The 15,074-nt window shown below is 44.6% G+C and overlaps 1 protein-coding gene across 1 annotated transcript in view; it reads left to right on the forward strand.

Annotated features, from left to right (window-relative positions):
- The window catches only part of LOC141098915 (cysteine repeat modular protein 2-like), a 408,915-nt gene that overhangs the window by 177,828 nt on the left and 216,013 nt on the right, over window positions 1-15,074 (forward strand). The window contains exon 7 of the mRNA XM_073586906.1: window positions 3,639-3,725. Within this exon, the coding sequence (XP_073443007.1) occupies window positions 3,639-3,725 (87 nt within the window). The remainder of the gene's footprint in view (window positions 1-3,638; window positions 3,726-15,074) is intronic.

A 15,074-nucleotide genomic window follows, 5' to 3' on the forward strand; every position in this document is an offset into this window, starting at 1 on the left:
TTTTATCTAGCTATTCTTTTTTCAGAAAGGTAAGGGATAATATGATATTCTCTACCAGCCTATCATAGCTCTAAATCATTTTGCAGCAAGGTAAAAACAATTAAGGACAAACCCACTCATAATTGAAATTTGAGTGACAACTGAATTACCAGTCCTGGGATGCCATACATATTATATACCTTGTGTCTGATGTTTAAGCAATGCCAATAAATGGGCATGCTTGTGTGACACCCCTGAGGGTCCAGCTGCCACAGAGGTACTGCACCTCAGCTAGAGGTGTGGTACTCCACGCTCTGGTAAAGAGGGGACACTACCCAGTACCCACACACTAGCAACCAACACTAGACCTCTCCAGGCCAGGGAGGGACTAGGTAGAAGGTGTGGGTGGAGAAGGGGAGGAGCTTAAGGGAGTGACAGTGAGAGCAGTGTGTTCAGTTTGTGGAGGGGACTGAAGGAGTGAGGAGCTCGTCCCAGGACTGGAGAGTAAAGTGGAGTGAAGAAGAGGTCCTAGGGGCCAGGGAAGTGAGGAATCCACTCGTGGCACTCAAATCTATGCTGACTGTAGTCAGGTGGAAGGACCAGGTTGCAGTAGGGGACCGGCCCCAGACTAGTGGAGAAGACTGTAGGGGTCAGCTTGCAAACCGGAGGCTGAAGTATCTGTATGTGCGACAGCCGAATCCACACACATTCGCTGAAACGGCAGCCACATAAGGTCAAGGGGACCAGGAGATCGTCGCCCGACAGGATCCGTGGCTGCAGGTTTGGGACACTGTGTGTGAGGCACAGGGCAGGAGAGGCGGGAGCCAGTGCAGAGATGACCAGAGAAGGAACACAAGAAGGGGATTCTGGCCAAGTGTACCCCAAATTACCCGAGAGCTGGCTGGACCACCGACCCGGAGGACACAGCACCTGGCCGGAGATTGTAACTTGAAAGACCGTGAGTAAGTGTGAAGACTGCACCCCGCTGTATCCTCAGATTTATTTACTGCATCATCTGCCCTGCACAACAACCATTTCCATCATCTACCATTTTGTATCTGCCCTTGGGCCTAGCTCTACCCGTGGAGAGCTGTAACATCACAGTGTCGGACATCTTCTTATTGCCGAACACCACGGATGGCGTCATGAACTTTCCCCTATAAACTTTTCCCCTCAGCACTTTTATTGCATGCCCAGGGCCATGGACCGGGTTACTGCTGCCGTGACATCCCCTGAAGAACTGACCGGCCCAGTACCGAGTTCCGCCAGCCCTAGTGGGAGTCGCACTTGCCCTTAGTGGTTGCAGCAAACTTTTTATCAACCCACAGATTGCCAACTGCCCAGAGCTCTATCAGCTAGGAAGAATTCCAACTACAATATACTGTATTTTTGTATTGTGGTATACTAATTCAAGGTTGTATGTGTGTATATATATATATATATATATATATAGTAGGGGTATCAGAGGACAGAGAAATAGGGTCCACAGTCCACGGGCCATGCTGATCTGTTCCTCGGCTCTACGTGTCATCTTCCTGGGAAAAAAAAGGCGGTCGTGTGAGCAGTGCGCCTGCCAAGATCTGCCTGCCAGCACCCGGCAACAATAGGGAATTTTTTCCTATTGGTTCCTTTTGATCACTGTGATAGGGTCTATCAGAGTGATCAAGAAAAAAAAAAAAAAAAGCAAATCAAGTACCCCTTTGTCACCCCCTTAGCTAAATAAAAATGATAAAATAAATAAATTGTAATTTTTTCCATTCTTTGCAGTTAAGGTTGGGGTTAAGGCTGTGGTTAGGGTTGTGTTAAGATTAGGGTTGTGGTTAGGATTTTGTTAGAGTTGGAGTTAAAATTGGGTTTTTTCAAAAGTGAAAAAAATTGACAATACTCGCTACTCGAGTTTGCATCGGGTGGTCGGGTATACACGGAGTATCGTGGATCTCCGCATAGTTTTTTTTTTGGGTGTATAATAGCCACGAAACATGGGGGCAGGGACTCGAGCATGTTAATCGAGCACACCGCGATATTCGGTGCATACCCGAGCACCAGATGCAAACTGGATTAGCGAGCTCATACGCTCAACACTAATGATGATATATTCAATATGACAACCTAATGTTATCAAATTCTGTGTCGTACCAATGGGCTCAAAATGCTCACTATACCCCTGGATAAAATCCTTAAGGAGTGTGGTTTCCAAAATGGTGTCACTTGTGGTGTCCACTGTTTAAGCATATCATGGCTTCTCCAAATGCGACATGACGTCCGCTCTTGATTCCAGACAATTTTACTTTCAAAAAGTCAAACTGTGCTCCTTCCCTCCAAGCCCTTTTGTGTGCAAAAACAGTGGATTTCCCCCATATATGGGGTTTCGGCGTACTCAGGAGAAATTGCACAACAAATTTTGTGGTCCACTTTCTCATGTTACCCTTGTGAAAAAAGTGAAATGTTAATTATTTCCTTTCACATTGCTTCAGTTGTCGAGAAGCAACTGAAGGGTTAATAAACTTCTTGAATGTGGTTTTGAGCACTTTGAGGGGTGTAGATTTTATAATGGTGTTACTTTTGGGTACTGTCATATAGACCCCTCAAAGCCACTTCAAATGTGGTAAATAAAAAAATGGTTTTGCAAATTTTGATGGAAAAATGGGAAATTGCTGGGCATCTTTTAACCCTTATCACATCCTAGCAAGAAAAAAAAATTGCGTTTCCAAAATTGTGCAGATGTAAAGTACACATGTGGGAAATGTTATTTATTAACTATTTTGTGTGACAAAACTCTGATTTAAGGGCACAAAAATTTAAAGTTTGAAAATTGCTAAAATTTTACAACTATCATGAATGTCATGAAAAACAATCTCAGAATCAGTGGGATCCATAGAAGCATTCCAAAGTTATAACCACATAAAGTGACACTGGTCAGAATTGTAAAATTTGCATGGTCATTAAGGTCAAAATTGGCTCAGTCACTGAGGGCTTAAGTAAGAAATTAAATTTTCTTCAAGGTGGACAACTCCTTCAATGCATACATGATGTGAAAACTGTCTGCATCATAACATCATAATGTATGGAATAGCCATATCCATCCTGTGTTTGCCCACTTCTCACCTGCCTTTGGTACAAGTGTGCATTCTGCATATTTGTAGCTTCTGCAGGAGTAAATTCCATGTAATATAATTAAATATAGAAACTTTGTAAAAAGTTATAAGCTGAGGAAGTGAGAGCTGGGCAAATAGAATATGGTTGAGGCAACACATGCATCATTATACTCGTGTTATGATCTAGATATAGTATGTGTAATTGGTCTCAATGATCTTAAAGCACTTTATTCTTTGAACATTTTGAATGGCTCTGCTAAGTGTATTATTTGCCCAGCCTCTTTTGTCATAGATCTTTTGTCTAGTCATTGTATTGAGAACATTTATAACTATATCTTCCCACTTTTTTTATACATGTCCTTGAATATATTTTTAATAATGTAGGAATAAAAGTATTTATTTATAATAGCTGGATGACTCCTTGCCCTGTTTCTTCTATCTACAAAATTCAGTATTTAGCTAGATCATACGAACAATCTATAGGACATAATCCATTGTTTCAATTAAATGAATGCAATGTAATGTATCAATAAAATCGATAATAATTACAGTTTTTTTCTTAAGTGGCAGACAGCAAGTGCTATGCCTGTGACCCGTCCTGTCAGAGTTGCTTTGGCCCACAAGCACAAGATTGCTTCTCCTGCCATTCTGGTATTGTATAGCCATCTTCTCTATTCCAATTGCTGTGTGTGTCAGGATCATTTTCTTATCTTATTACATTTGTAACAAAGAGGGAGATATTTACTCGTACGTGGAGAAATAATATACTCATACTTAGAGTTGAGCAAAACGGGTCGGTCAAGTTCATAAGTCGCCAACTTTCGCTAAAGTGGGGTTTCGCCAATCGAAATCTGACCATAGCGTGAGGTCGGCCATGAGGTCGCCGACCCGCCCGCCAAAGTCACGTTTCCCATGATGCTTCCAGCGCCTTTTCTGAGCCAATCATCAGGGACGCACACTGTGGGCAACGCGATGACATCGGCAGCGGCCACCACCATCTTAGAGAAGGGCATTCGTGTGATTGGCTTGCTCTGTGAGGCGTCACAGTGGCTATAAAAGCCCTGACCGCTGACCGCCATTTTACTTCTGCTGATCTTAGCATAGGGAGAGGTTGCTGCCGCTGATTCTCAATAGGGAGAGCCTTAGGCAACAAATCAAAAAAAAGCTGTGCTGCTTCTGATAGCGATTTCAACTGTACAGTTAGTGTGCAGTGACAGGGGAGGATTTTTGTGTGTGCAGCAGCGCTGGTGGTTATTAGGCTGCCTTATAAGGCTACCTGATAGCTGCATTGCTGTGTGCACACTGCTGTGCAGACTGCTTTTTTAAAAGCAAAAAAACTTTTATTCTGATTTTCTGCACAGTTACAGAGCATTCATTTTTTCACACACCGTATAGTGGTGTACGCTCCTCACACACTACCGTGTACCAGCTGGTATCGCGGACATATACATGCTATCTGTGTGTGACTCTGTAAAAAAATAGATGGAGATTTTACATTTTCCATACATACACCGTATAGAGCTGTCCGCTTCTCAAACAGTATCGTATATCTGCTGTTTGTATAGCGGTCAAATCTATACAGAGACAGCGTGTGTGTGTGACTCCGTAAACACATATGCGGACATTTCAATTTTTCCATACACCGTATAGAGCTGTGGGCTTCTCAAACAGTATCGTATATCTGCTGTTTGTATAGCGGTCAAATCTATACAGAGACAGCGTGTGTGTGTGACTCCGTAAACACATATGCGGACATTTCAATTTTTCCATACACCGTATAGAGCTGTGGGCTTCTCAAACAGTATCGTATATCTGCTGTTTGATTACGGTCAAATCTATAGAGACAGCGTGTGTGTGTGACTCCGTAAAAAAATAGACGGAGATTTAAAATTTTCCTTACATACACCGTATAGAGCTGTCCGCTTGTCAAACAGTATCGTATATCTGCTATTTCATTACAGTCAAATCTATACAGAGACAGCGTGTGTGTGTGACTCCGTAAAAAAATAGACAGAGATTTAAAATTTTCCATACATACACCGTATAGAGCTTTCCGCTTGTCAAACAGCATCGTATATAGCTGCTGTTTGATCACGGTCAAATCTATACAGAGACAGCGTGTGTGTGTGACTCCGTAAAAAAATAGATGGAGATTTAAAAATTTCCATACATCGCATAGAGCTGTACGCTCCTCACACACTACCGTGTACCGGCTGGTATCACGGACAAATACATGCTATCTGTGTGTGACTCCGTAAAAAGATAGACAGAGATTTTCATTTTTCCATACATACACCATATAGGGCTGTCCGCTTCTGATACAGTACCGTATATCTGCTGTTTAGATTTAAATCCATACTGAGACAGCGTCTGTGTATGACTACAGAAAAAAATAGACGTAGATTTTCATTTTTCCATACATACACCGTATAGAGCTGTACGCTCCTCACACACTACCGTGTACTGGCTGGTATCATGGACAAATACATGCTATCTGTGTTTGACTCCATAAAAAAACATACTGAGATATAAAATTTTCCATACATACACCGTAAAGAGCTGTCCGCTTCTCAAACAGTATCGTATATCTGCTGTTTGGATTACGGTCCAATCTATACAGAGACAGCGCGTGTGAGTCTGTAAATACAAAGACGGACATTTCCATTTTTCCATACACCGTATAGAGCTGTCCGCTTCTCTAACAGTATCGTATATCTGCTGTTGACTCCGTCAAAAAATAGAAAGAGATTTTAAATTTTCCATACATACACTGTATAGAGCTGGCCGCTTCTGATACAGTACCATATATCTTTGTAAGAGAAGAAAATAGGATGGCACTCACCGTTCTCTTGTAGCAATTTACTTTATTTCACAAAACAAGGCATAGGCATCGGCACAGGAGCAATGTGTAATAGATGGACAACAGCTGTTTTACGCACAACGCGCTTCAACAGGTCCTGTTGAAGCGCATTGTGCGCAAAATGGCTGGATGCGGCAGCCCACACTTCAGATTACTCCATGGAGCTCTTTTCACATACCATGCCTGGGTTATCCAGTCAAATCTTGAATTCCCCAGTCCAAGATGAATCTGACATGGAGTGCACTGATGCACAGCCACTGCTAGATAATTCTGCTGGTACATTAACTCACAGCACTACATTGCCCTCGCAGTCTACTGAGCCAGAATCTGACCCTGATGAAACTCAAGTGCCCCTTCCCGCATACTATACCACCTTACACGGTGACACAGAGGAAGGAGCAGATGAAACTGAAGAGGAGGTGATGGATGACCCAGTTGTTGACCCGGATTGGCATCCATTGGGGGAAGAAGGTGCCTCTGGCAATAGCTCAGATGAGGAGAAGGATCTACAGCAGGCATCGACATCGCAGCAGCGGTTATCAGGCAGGCCCGTAGCTGTCCAAAAACGTGGAACAAAAAACAAAAGAGGTGCAGGACAGCTTGGCCACATGGTCAAATTAGTATAGCGTGCAAGCCCTGAAAATTTATATCATAGTAGGAAGAGTGCAGTGTTGCACTTTTGTCCAAAATCCTACTGATGAGGCAAAGGTTATCTGTAAGAAGTGCGGAAGGACCTTTAGTCGAGGGAAAAATCTCAGAAATTTGAATACCAGTTGCATGCTTAGACATTTAACCACCATGCACTTGCAAGCGTGGAAGGACTACAAAACCACAGGTACCAAATGTGCACCTGCTCCGACTGAAGGTAGCCAGCATCGCTCCATTGCTTCCCCCACTGTAAGACCACCGCCACTGGTAAGCACACCACCAGCAATAAATGTTGAGGTGTCGTCGCAAGGGAATTAGGAATTACATTTGTAAGTTGTGAAATTACTCTCAAGCCTAACGGTCCTTCCTCTTTGTCAGACTTACCACAGTATGGCACAAATTTGTAGAGGTAGCCGTTGGAACTGCACAGACACCAAATTTTGTAGCCGAATTTTATTGGCTTACTTCGCATGTACAATTTTGTAGGGTTTTTGCCATAGTAGCGGACCATCATTTCATCTAAGGAAAGTTCCTGGTGGAATACTCGTACACCAAATTTCAGGAATTCTTTCCCCAGTACTGTACTTCAAAGAATAAACTAACTTTGTACATCTTGTCAGACTTGTCAATTTTAGAATTGTCATTTAGGTGTATATATTTTTTAATTTCCCTAAAACGGTTCTTTGACATTGCTTTGTACAACAATGGAACTCCCACATCTTGAGCTTGTTCCCAGTACATGTCCTCTTGGGGGAGAGAATGATATCCAGACAGCAATAATATGCCTAAAAAAACTTGTAATTCTTCCTCGCTGATGGAAAAGGAGGGTTTATTTTTTTGGTTTGCATATAGCATGCTTTTGGTCAAAATAATATCCATAACATTATGGGAAAAAACTCTTAAAATACTTCAACTTCATTTTTATTTTCTAAAAGGTCACAAATGTTGCTTATTTCGGACATATCCTGGTCCGCACTGCTTTCATATGTTGGTTGACATTTTTTCCGTTTTGGAGTTGCTGCACATTGTAATATTTCTGTTGCATTTTTTTTTCTTGCTCACAACTGGTTTTGAAGTTTGATTCCTTGGTCATTTTCTGCTAATGGTACTTGAAGTTCCTGCTGAGGTGGATGGTAAATTCTCAGTTGATGCCACCTCAGGTGCCTCTTCAATTTCTGTTGAAGTGTGCAATACCTCCAAAGTTCCTGCTACATCATTCAATTCATGAGCAAGAAGCTCATTTTCCTGAAAATCTTCCTCATCAGTTGCCTCATCAGGGTCAGGGGGCACAATCACTACTTCAACATCAGAAACTTCCTCTTCTTGGTCATCTAATTCCTCAAGATAACCTAGTATTTCATCAACAGTAAGTCCTTTTTTATATCGATATGCCATGTTCTTACTGCTGATTAGGGATGAGCGACTTTGCCTTTTTTCGGGTCGAGTCGGGTTTCATGAAACCTGACTTTCTCAAAAGTCGGGTCGAACGCAATCAGCCAATTATCATGAAAAGTCGAAGGCTGACTGAAACACGAAACCCAATGCAAGTCAATGGGGAACCAAGGTCGGCAGTGAGTGGAGGACAGGAAACACACCTACAGTGCCCATTTTAATGCCAAAAACATCAATTCTTATTACTTAAGCTTGTCAACCTTAATTTACTTTATAATAATAGTTAGGCATTGAAAACTGGGGGTTATTTGGCTAAAGTAGTGGGGGGGTAGGGCTGGCTCCAGATTTTTGTGGGCCCTGGGCCAAAGAGTGTCACTCGGCTCCTTTAACACATGCCACAATTCATGATCCTCTGATACGGCAGAGAAATAGCGGTATAGTACAATGAAAAATACTTCACTTCTTACATCTCATGACTGATATCCATTTTAAATTCTCCAATAGCTCCAAAAACGGACAGTACATTACTCCATACAGTATTATGGCCACCGCATAGTGCGCTATACAGAGTAATGAGGCCCATATATTTTTCCATACAGAATCATTGGTCCCATATAATGTTCCATACAGTATATGATGAGCTCCACATAATGCTACAATATATGGTGGTCCCCATGGATGAAGCTCCACTGTCTTATGGGCCCAAATAATGCTCCATATATAATGGGACCCATTTCTAATGCTCCAGTGTATAATGGGCCCTGTAAATGCTGCTCCAGTGTCTGATGTCCACCTTTGGAATGCTCCAGTGTATGGTGGGCCTCATATATCATTCTCCAGAGTATAGTGCTCCCCAAAAATTGCTGTCCCAACATTGAAAACAATTAAGTAAGTCTCCTCGCTAGGGAATCCCTGTACTAGTCTGGACTCCTTGTCATCCCCATCTTCTATCTCACTGCACAGAAGGCGTACAGACGTGATGTCATCACACTCTCTGACCAGAATGTCACTGTCAGGAAACACGGAAAACGTCACGGCGGTGGAGCAGGGAGAGGTAAGTATTTCAACTTTGCAAGTGCTGTGATCCTGAGCAAGCAGGGGGGCCCACTTGTTGGTGACTTCACTGGCACAGGGCCCTTCATAGTACAGCTGTGAGTCTGATGGCGGGTGGAGGGCCCTCCCACTGGCAGAGACACTTTTGCGTACTATGAGGGGCCCTGTGCCAGTGCCGTCGCCCATGAGTATCCCCCCCACCTGCTCAAGGAACCTGCACTTTCATCTGCTCCTTCCTCTTTGTCACCGTGTAAGGTGGTATAGTATGCAGGAAGGGGAACCTGAGTTTCATCAGGGTCAGATTCTGGCTGTGTAGAGTGCGAGGGGAATGTAGTCGTCTGGGTCAATGTACCAGCAGAATCATCTAGCAGTGGCTGGGCATCAGTGCACTTGTGGTGCCCCCAGGAGTACGGTCGCCAAAGTGGCATTACCTTCCTCCTAGTGAAGTGATGTCATGCTTGGGAGCAACGAAGGATCTCTCTAGCAGTTAAACCAACACACAACACAGTTCCCACTCCAGGCCAGCAGGGAGACTTCTGAACCTGACTGCTGAGGAGCTGCTCTCTGTGGTCGGGAGGAGGTAAGTTAGGGCAGTCTGTGAAGGGAAGGGGAAGTGTGTGGACGTGAGAAGGGGAGCTGGAGGATGAGCAGAGTTAAGGCTCACTCCTAGCTGGAGCACATGGTCCGGTTTCCGGTCTCTGAGTTTGTAGGGACACTGACGGTCCTGCAGCAGAAACCGGAGGAAGTAGCAGCTGTAAATGCTCTGTTCCCAACTAAGGCTTGGAGGCCCCAGCAGCGACATGTGTGAGCCAGAAGGAAAAGGCTATGGATGCCTGCCATACGAGAAAGTTCCAAAAGAGAGTCAACAGGGGGAACTTCAGTGAACTCAGTACTGCGAGTATCTCAGATAAGCGCTAGAACGGAGGCCACACTACCTATCTGCAGAGAGAGAATTCCAAATTTGCTTCCAGGCTGACCAACTCCTTCTCCATCTGTACTCTGGGTCCTGGACTGCACTTACCAAGTACAGGTAAAGGAACTGCACGACTGTGTCTGTCATCTTTCTCCTGCGCCTGGAGCACGGCTCTGCTACATCCTGCACTGCACACCATCTACCAACTCTTTCATCTGCCCTGCAACTACGGCCCTACCTGTGCAGGGCTTCTACATCTTAGCTGCACCACAACATCTGTCCTAGAGAAGCGACACTGCAGCGCGGGTCAATCTGATTAGAAACCACAGGTGGCATCATGTATCATTCACCTATAAACGTTATTCACCCCTTTGCATGGACGCCCAGGGCCATGGAACGGGTCGTCACCACCAACGTGACACATCCCTCTGAGACACCGGCCCTGTACCGATTAACCCCACTGCCCTGGCTGGCCACCCACACTCCATGTCAGATTCATCTTGGACTGGGGAATTCACGATTTGATTTAGTAACCCAGGCATGATATGTGAAAAGAGCTCCATGGAGTAATCTGTAGTGTGGCCTGCCGCATCCTTCACTTTTGGTAGGGGTGAAGGACACAAGGAAAGGTGTTGTTCCTGACCAGGAGCCTCCACTGACGACTCAGTGCTTTTATTTTTTGAAACTTCAGAAGAGGAGGCGAGAGAGCTGGAGGCTGTGTCAGCAATGTAAGCCAAAACTTGTTCCTGAAGCTCCAGCTTTAAAAGCAGTTTACCTACTCCCAGAAAAGGGAGCCTTCGAGGCCTTGTGGAGACAGACAATGATGCAGGCTCAACACCTTCTGCCTTAGGTGCTATTGTGCTTTTGACACTACCAACAGATGCACCACCAACACTACCACCATCAGGACCAGCTGGCAACCCCCACCCACTTCCACGGCCTCTTCCACCATACTTCCTCATTTTTGTGAAAATGTACCCAAAATACCACCAGCTATATGGTACTGTAAAACAAGGTAGGAGGTGTATATAGTATTGGTGAGAATTTGAATCTCACTAGAGATTAGAGGATGCTGAACTATTGTCACAGGCCCAGTAGAGATTACACCTCAATGTAACAGGCTGAAATTGGATGGTGTATGACAAGGTGGAGGGTGTATATAGTATTGGTGAGAATTTGAATCTCACTAGAGATTTGAGGACGCTGAACTATTGTCTCAGGCCCAGTAGAGATTACACCTCAATGTAACAGGCTGAAATTGGATGGTGTATGACAAGGTGGAGGGTGTAAATAGTATTGGTGAGAATTTGGATCTCACTAGAGATTTTAGGAGGCTGACAATGATGCTCTCAGTCCAAGTATGGACGCAGGCAGCCTAATAAGCATGACTGCTGCACACAAAAGGGTGGAAAAATGAACGCTTGGTAACTGTGCAGAAAAGAGGAAGAAAAATATTTTTGCTTTTAAAAAAGGAGTTTGCACAGCAGTGTGCAAACAGCAATGCAGCTATCAGGGACCCTTATAAGGCAGCCTAATAACCAACAGAGCTGATGCACAAAAATATAGCCTCCCCTGTGACTGTACACAAACTGTTGTGTTGTACAGTGGAAATCGCTAACATCAGAGGCAGTTTTTTTGGTTCTTCTTTCCTGCCTAACGCTCTCCCTTATTCTGAATCAGCAGCAGCAACCTCTCCCTAATGCTAAGATTGGCAGAAGTAAGATGGCAGTTGGTGTGCACGCCCTTTTATAGCCCCTGTGACGCCACACAAAGCCAGCCAATCACTTGCATGCCCTTCTCAAAGATGGTGGTGACCGATGCCTATGTCATCGCGTTGCCCACAGTGTGCGTCCTCCATCATTGGTTGAAAAAGGGCACTGGAAGCATCCTTTGAAACGCGACTTTGGTGCTCGGGTCGCCGACCTTGTGGCCGACCTCAAGCTATGGTCGGGTTTCGTTTCATGAAACCCGACTTCAGCAAAAGTTGCCGACTTTTGAATTTGACCCACCCGTTTCGCTCAACTCTACTGCTGATACAACAAAAAGCAAAAATTAGTATAGTAACATTTAGAAAACTATAGATAAAAATATTTATTATTATTTTAAATATATATATATAAATATATTTCACATTTCACTATCCATTCATAAAACAAGCTAAATAAACAATTGTGATGAATAAAAACATAAAATACCAACCTTATATACTGTGATGTGATCGTAAACAATGTCTGAAAAACCAGCAAGTTACAGGGTCTGTTCTCCTGAGTGTCTCCAGTACAGCTGAGATATCAGGTTTCACAAAGCATATATAGTCAGAAAGGTACTAGGGAAGGGGGGTGGAGGGGTGAGGGATTTCCAGACTATCTGGTAAGAAGGAAGAAATGAAACTAAAAGACCTCTGCCTACCATATCAGTTGTAAATGATTTAGGGTTATGTATAAAAACTAGTGAATGAAACAAAAATTTCCATGTAAAAAAACCCATAAAAAATAGTGCAATCTGCCAATGTCCCAAAAATGGGACAGCAATTTCACTTGAATATAACTCTGGCCTTGATAAATCTACATCAATGCCATTGCATTATATACCTTCCTTCAAGTATAAACAATAGTTCTAATAACTTTGTGATCACAGAACTATGATTTTAAATAATCATTTCAGCTTATGATCCTAATTTTGAAAAAACCTCGAAAATAGGTGCTTTGAAAGCTCTCTGGGTGCAAGAATATTCAATTAAAAATGACAATGACATGATTTCCAGTTTTCAAAACATTAATTTTATAAACTCAACACAAAAAATTGGACCTAATTATAAAATCTTAGTTGCTAGAAGCAAAAGATTAGGCGTCCCAAAAAAAGGACATTGGTAGATAATGGGTTTGTGGTGGATGCAGGCTCCAAAAGGGAAAGTGGCGGTGGAACAGTGCTGCCTAGCTCACGGTATAGGAAACAGTTGGCTGTAGGTGTTCGACCCACCTCCTCCAGAAGCGAAAGCTCGTCGACAGAGCGCAGTCGCACGAGCACTCCAGCTGCAGCTGCTAGTGTTGCACACAAGGTGTCCCACTATCGAACAGCTAGTGGTAAGCGGCAGTAGGCTGTTTTAAAGATGATGTCCTTGGGCAACAACAGACACCCCATGGAGGTACTGGCCGACTACTTGCAGCGACATACTGAGTCATGGCTGGGCAGTCTACATCTTGAGCTAGGCAAGGTAGTCAGTGATAACGGCTGGAATTTTGTGGCAGCCATAGCCCTTGCAAAACTTAGACACATACCTTGCCTGGCTCACACCTTGAACCTGGTGGTGCAGTGCTTCCTAAATAATTATCTGGAGTTAACAGCCCTGCTCCATAAGGTGCGAAGACTGTGCTCGCACATCCGTTGCTCGCCTGAACACTCCAGTCGTATGCAGAAGCTGCAGCGATTGCTCCACCTCCCCAAGCACCGCCTAATCCTAGACGTTGCAACAAGGTGGAACTCCACCCTGCACATGGTTGAGAGGCTGTGCGAACAGAGGCACGCTGTAATGCATTTGTGGGAGGATACACGGGCAGGCAGTTTGAGGGCAGACATGGAGTTGTCGGGTGTGCAGTGGTCAAAGCTGAAAGACCTCTGTAAAGTCCTTTAGTGTTTTGAGGAATGCACACGGCTGGTAAGTGCAGACGACACCATCATAAGCATGAGCATCCCACTTATGCATCTGCTCATGCAAAGTTTGACGCACATTAAGGATCAGGCATCTGCATTGGAGGAAGAGGAAAGCCTTGATGACAGTCAGCCATTGTCTGCTCAGGGAACTGTCCTGGACGAGGTGGAGGAAGAAGAGGAAGAGGAGGATGAGGGGGATGATTATTTTGGGAAGAAGGATGCTTCTCTGGGGGCAAGAGAAAATGTTGGCGTGGCAAGGTCAGGTACAGGGTTTGTGCGTGACAGGAGGGATGCGGATTTGCCAGAAAGTCCTCCTCCACCCATCACTGCCAGTGCATCATTGACACCTGGAACATTGGCCCACATGTGTGATTATGCCTTGCGGATCCTAAAAAGGGACCCCCGCATTGCCAAAATGATGAAGGATGACGACTACTGGTTGGCCAGCATCCTTGAGCCATGCTATAAAGGCAAATTACACAACATCATGCCACAGGAGAACCTAGAGATAATATTGGCTAACAAACAAGCAACTCTGATAAATTGTTGTTTGAGGCATTCCTAGCACACAGCAGCTGTGATGGTTCTCCCAGCCGAAGTGAGCAAAATGGAAGAGGTGTTCGTGGTGCACACAGCCAAAGTGGCGTTGGTGACAGGGGTTTCATGACCATGTTGTGGACTGATTTCTCAAGTACCGCTCACACGACTGGTAATACTGCATATATTGCAAGTGACAGGAGACAGCAGTTGTCGACTATGGTTACAAACTACTTCTCCTCCCATATTGATATTCTCCCTCACAGGTCATTCCCCTTTGATTATTGGGCCTGTAAACTGGACACCTAGCCTGAATTGGCACAATATGCCTTACAGGAGCTCACTTGCCCTGCTGCAAGTGTGCTATCTGAAAGAGTCTTCAGTGCTGCTGGATCAATCCTGACAGAAAAAAGGACTCATCTGTCAACCTGAAATGTTGATGATCTAACCTTCATTAAAATGAACCATGCATGGGTTTCAAAGTATTTTGTCCCACTTTCCCCTGATGACACATAGGTTGCCAGAAATTTGGCTCGCTTTTGTCCTCCTCTGCCTCGGACTTGTCAAATTCCTCCATTTGCAACTGCTGAATGTACAGACTACACATCAACATATGCCATTTTTTAAACCTCCCTAACTGGGCTTCCCCCCAAGGGTGGGGGTCACCACCTGGCGCACACGGGCAAGTGCCGTTGCTCCGAACAGGTGGGTGGGCCCACTCTTGGCCGACTGCACTGGGCCCCTCATAGTACAATATAGTGTCTCTGATGGTGGGGGGGCCCACTCACCGTCAGACACACCGGCATACTATGGGGGGCCCTGTGCCAGTACCGTCGCCCACGAGTGGGCCCCCCCTGCTTGCTCATGGCCACAGCACTTGCAAGTTGCAATACTTTCCTCTCCCTGCTCCACCGCTGTGTAACCTGGGCAGTTAAATCCTTCACAG

This window comes from Dendrobates tinctorius, unplaced genomic scaffold (genome assembly GCF_039654945.1).
Source record: "Dendrobates tinctorius isolate UK_male_01 unplaced genomic scaffold, ASM3965494v1 ptg000097l, whole genome shotgun sequence".
Taxonomy (NCBI): Eukaryota; Metazoa; Chordata; class Amphibia; order Anura; family Dendrobatidae; genus Dendrobates; species Dendrobates tinctorius.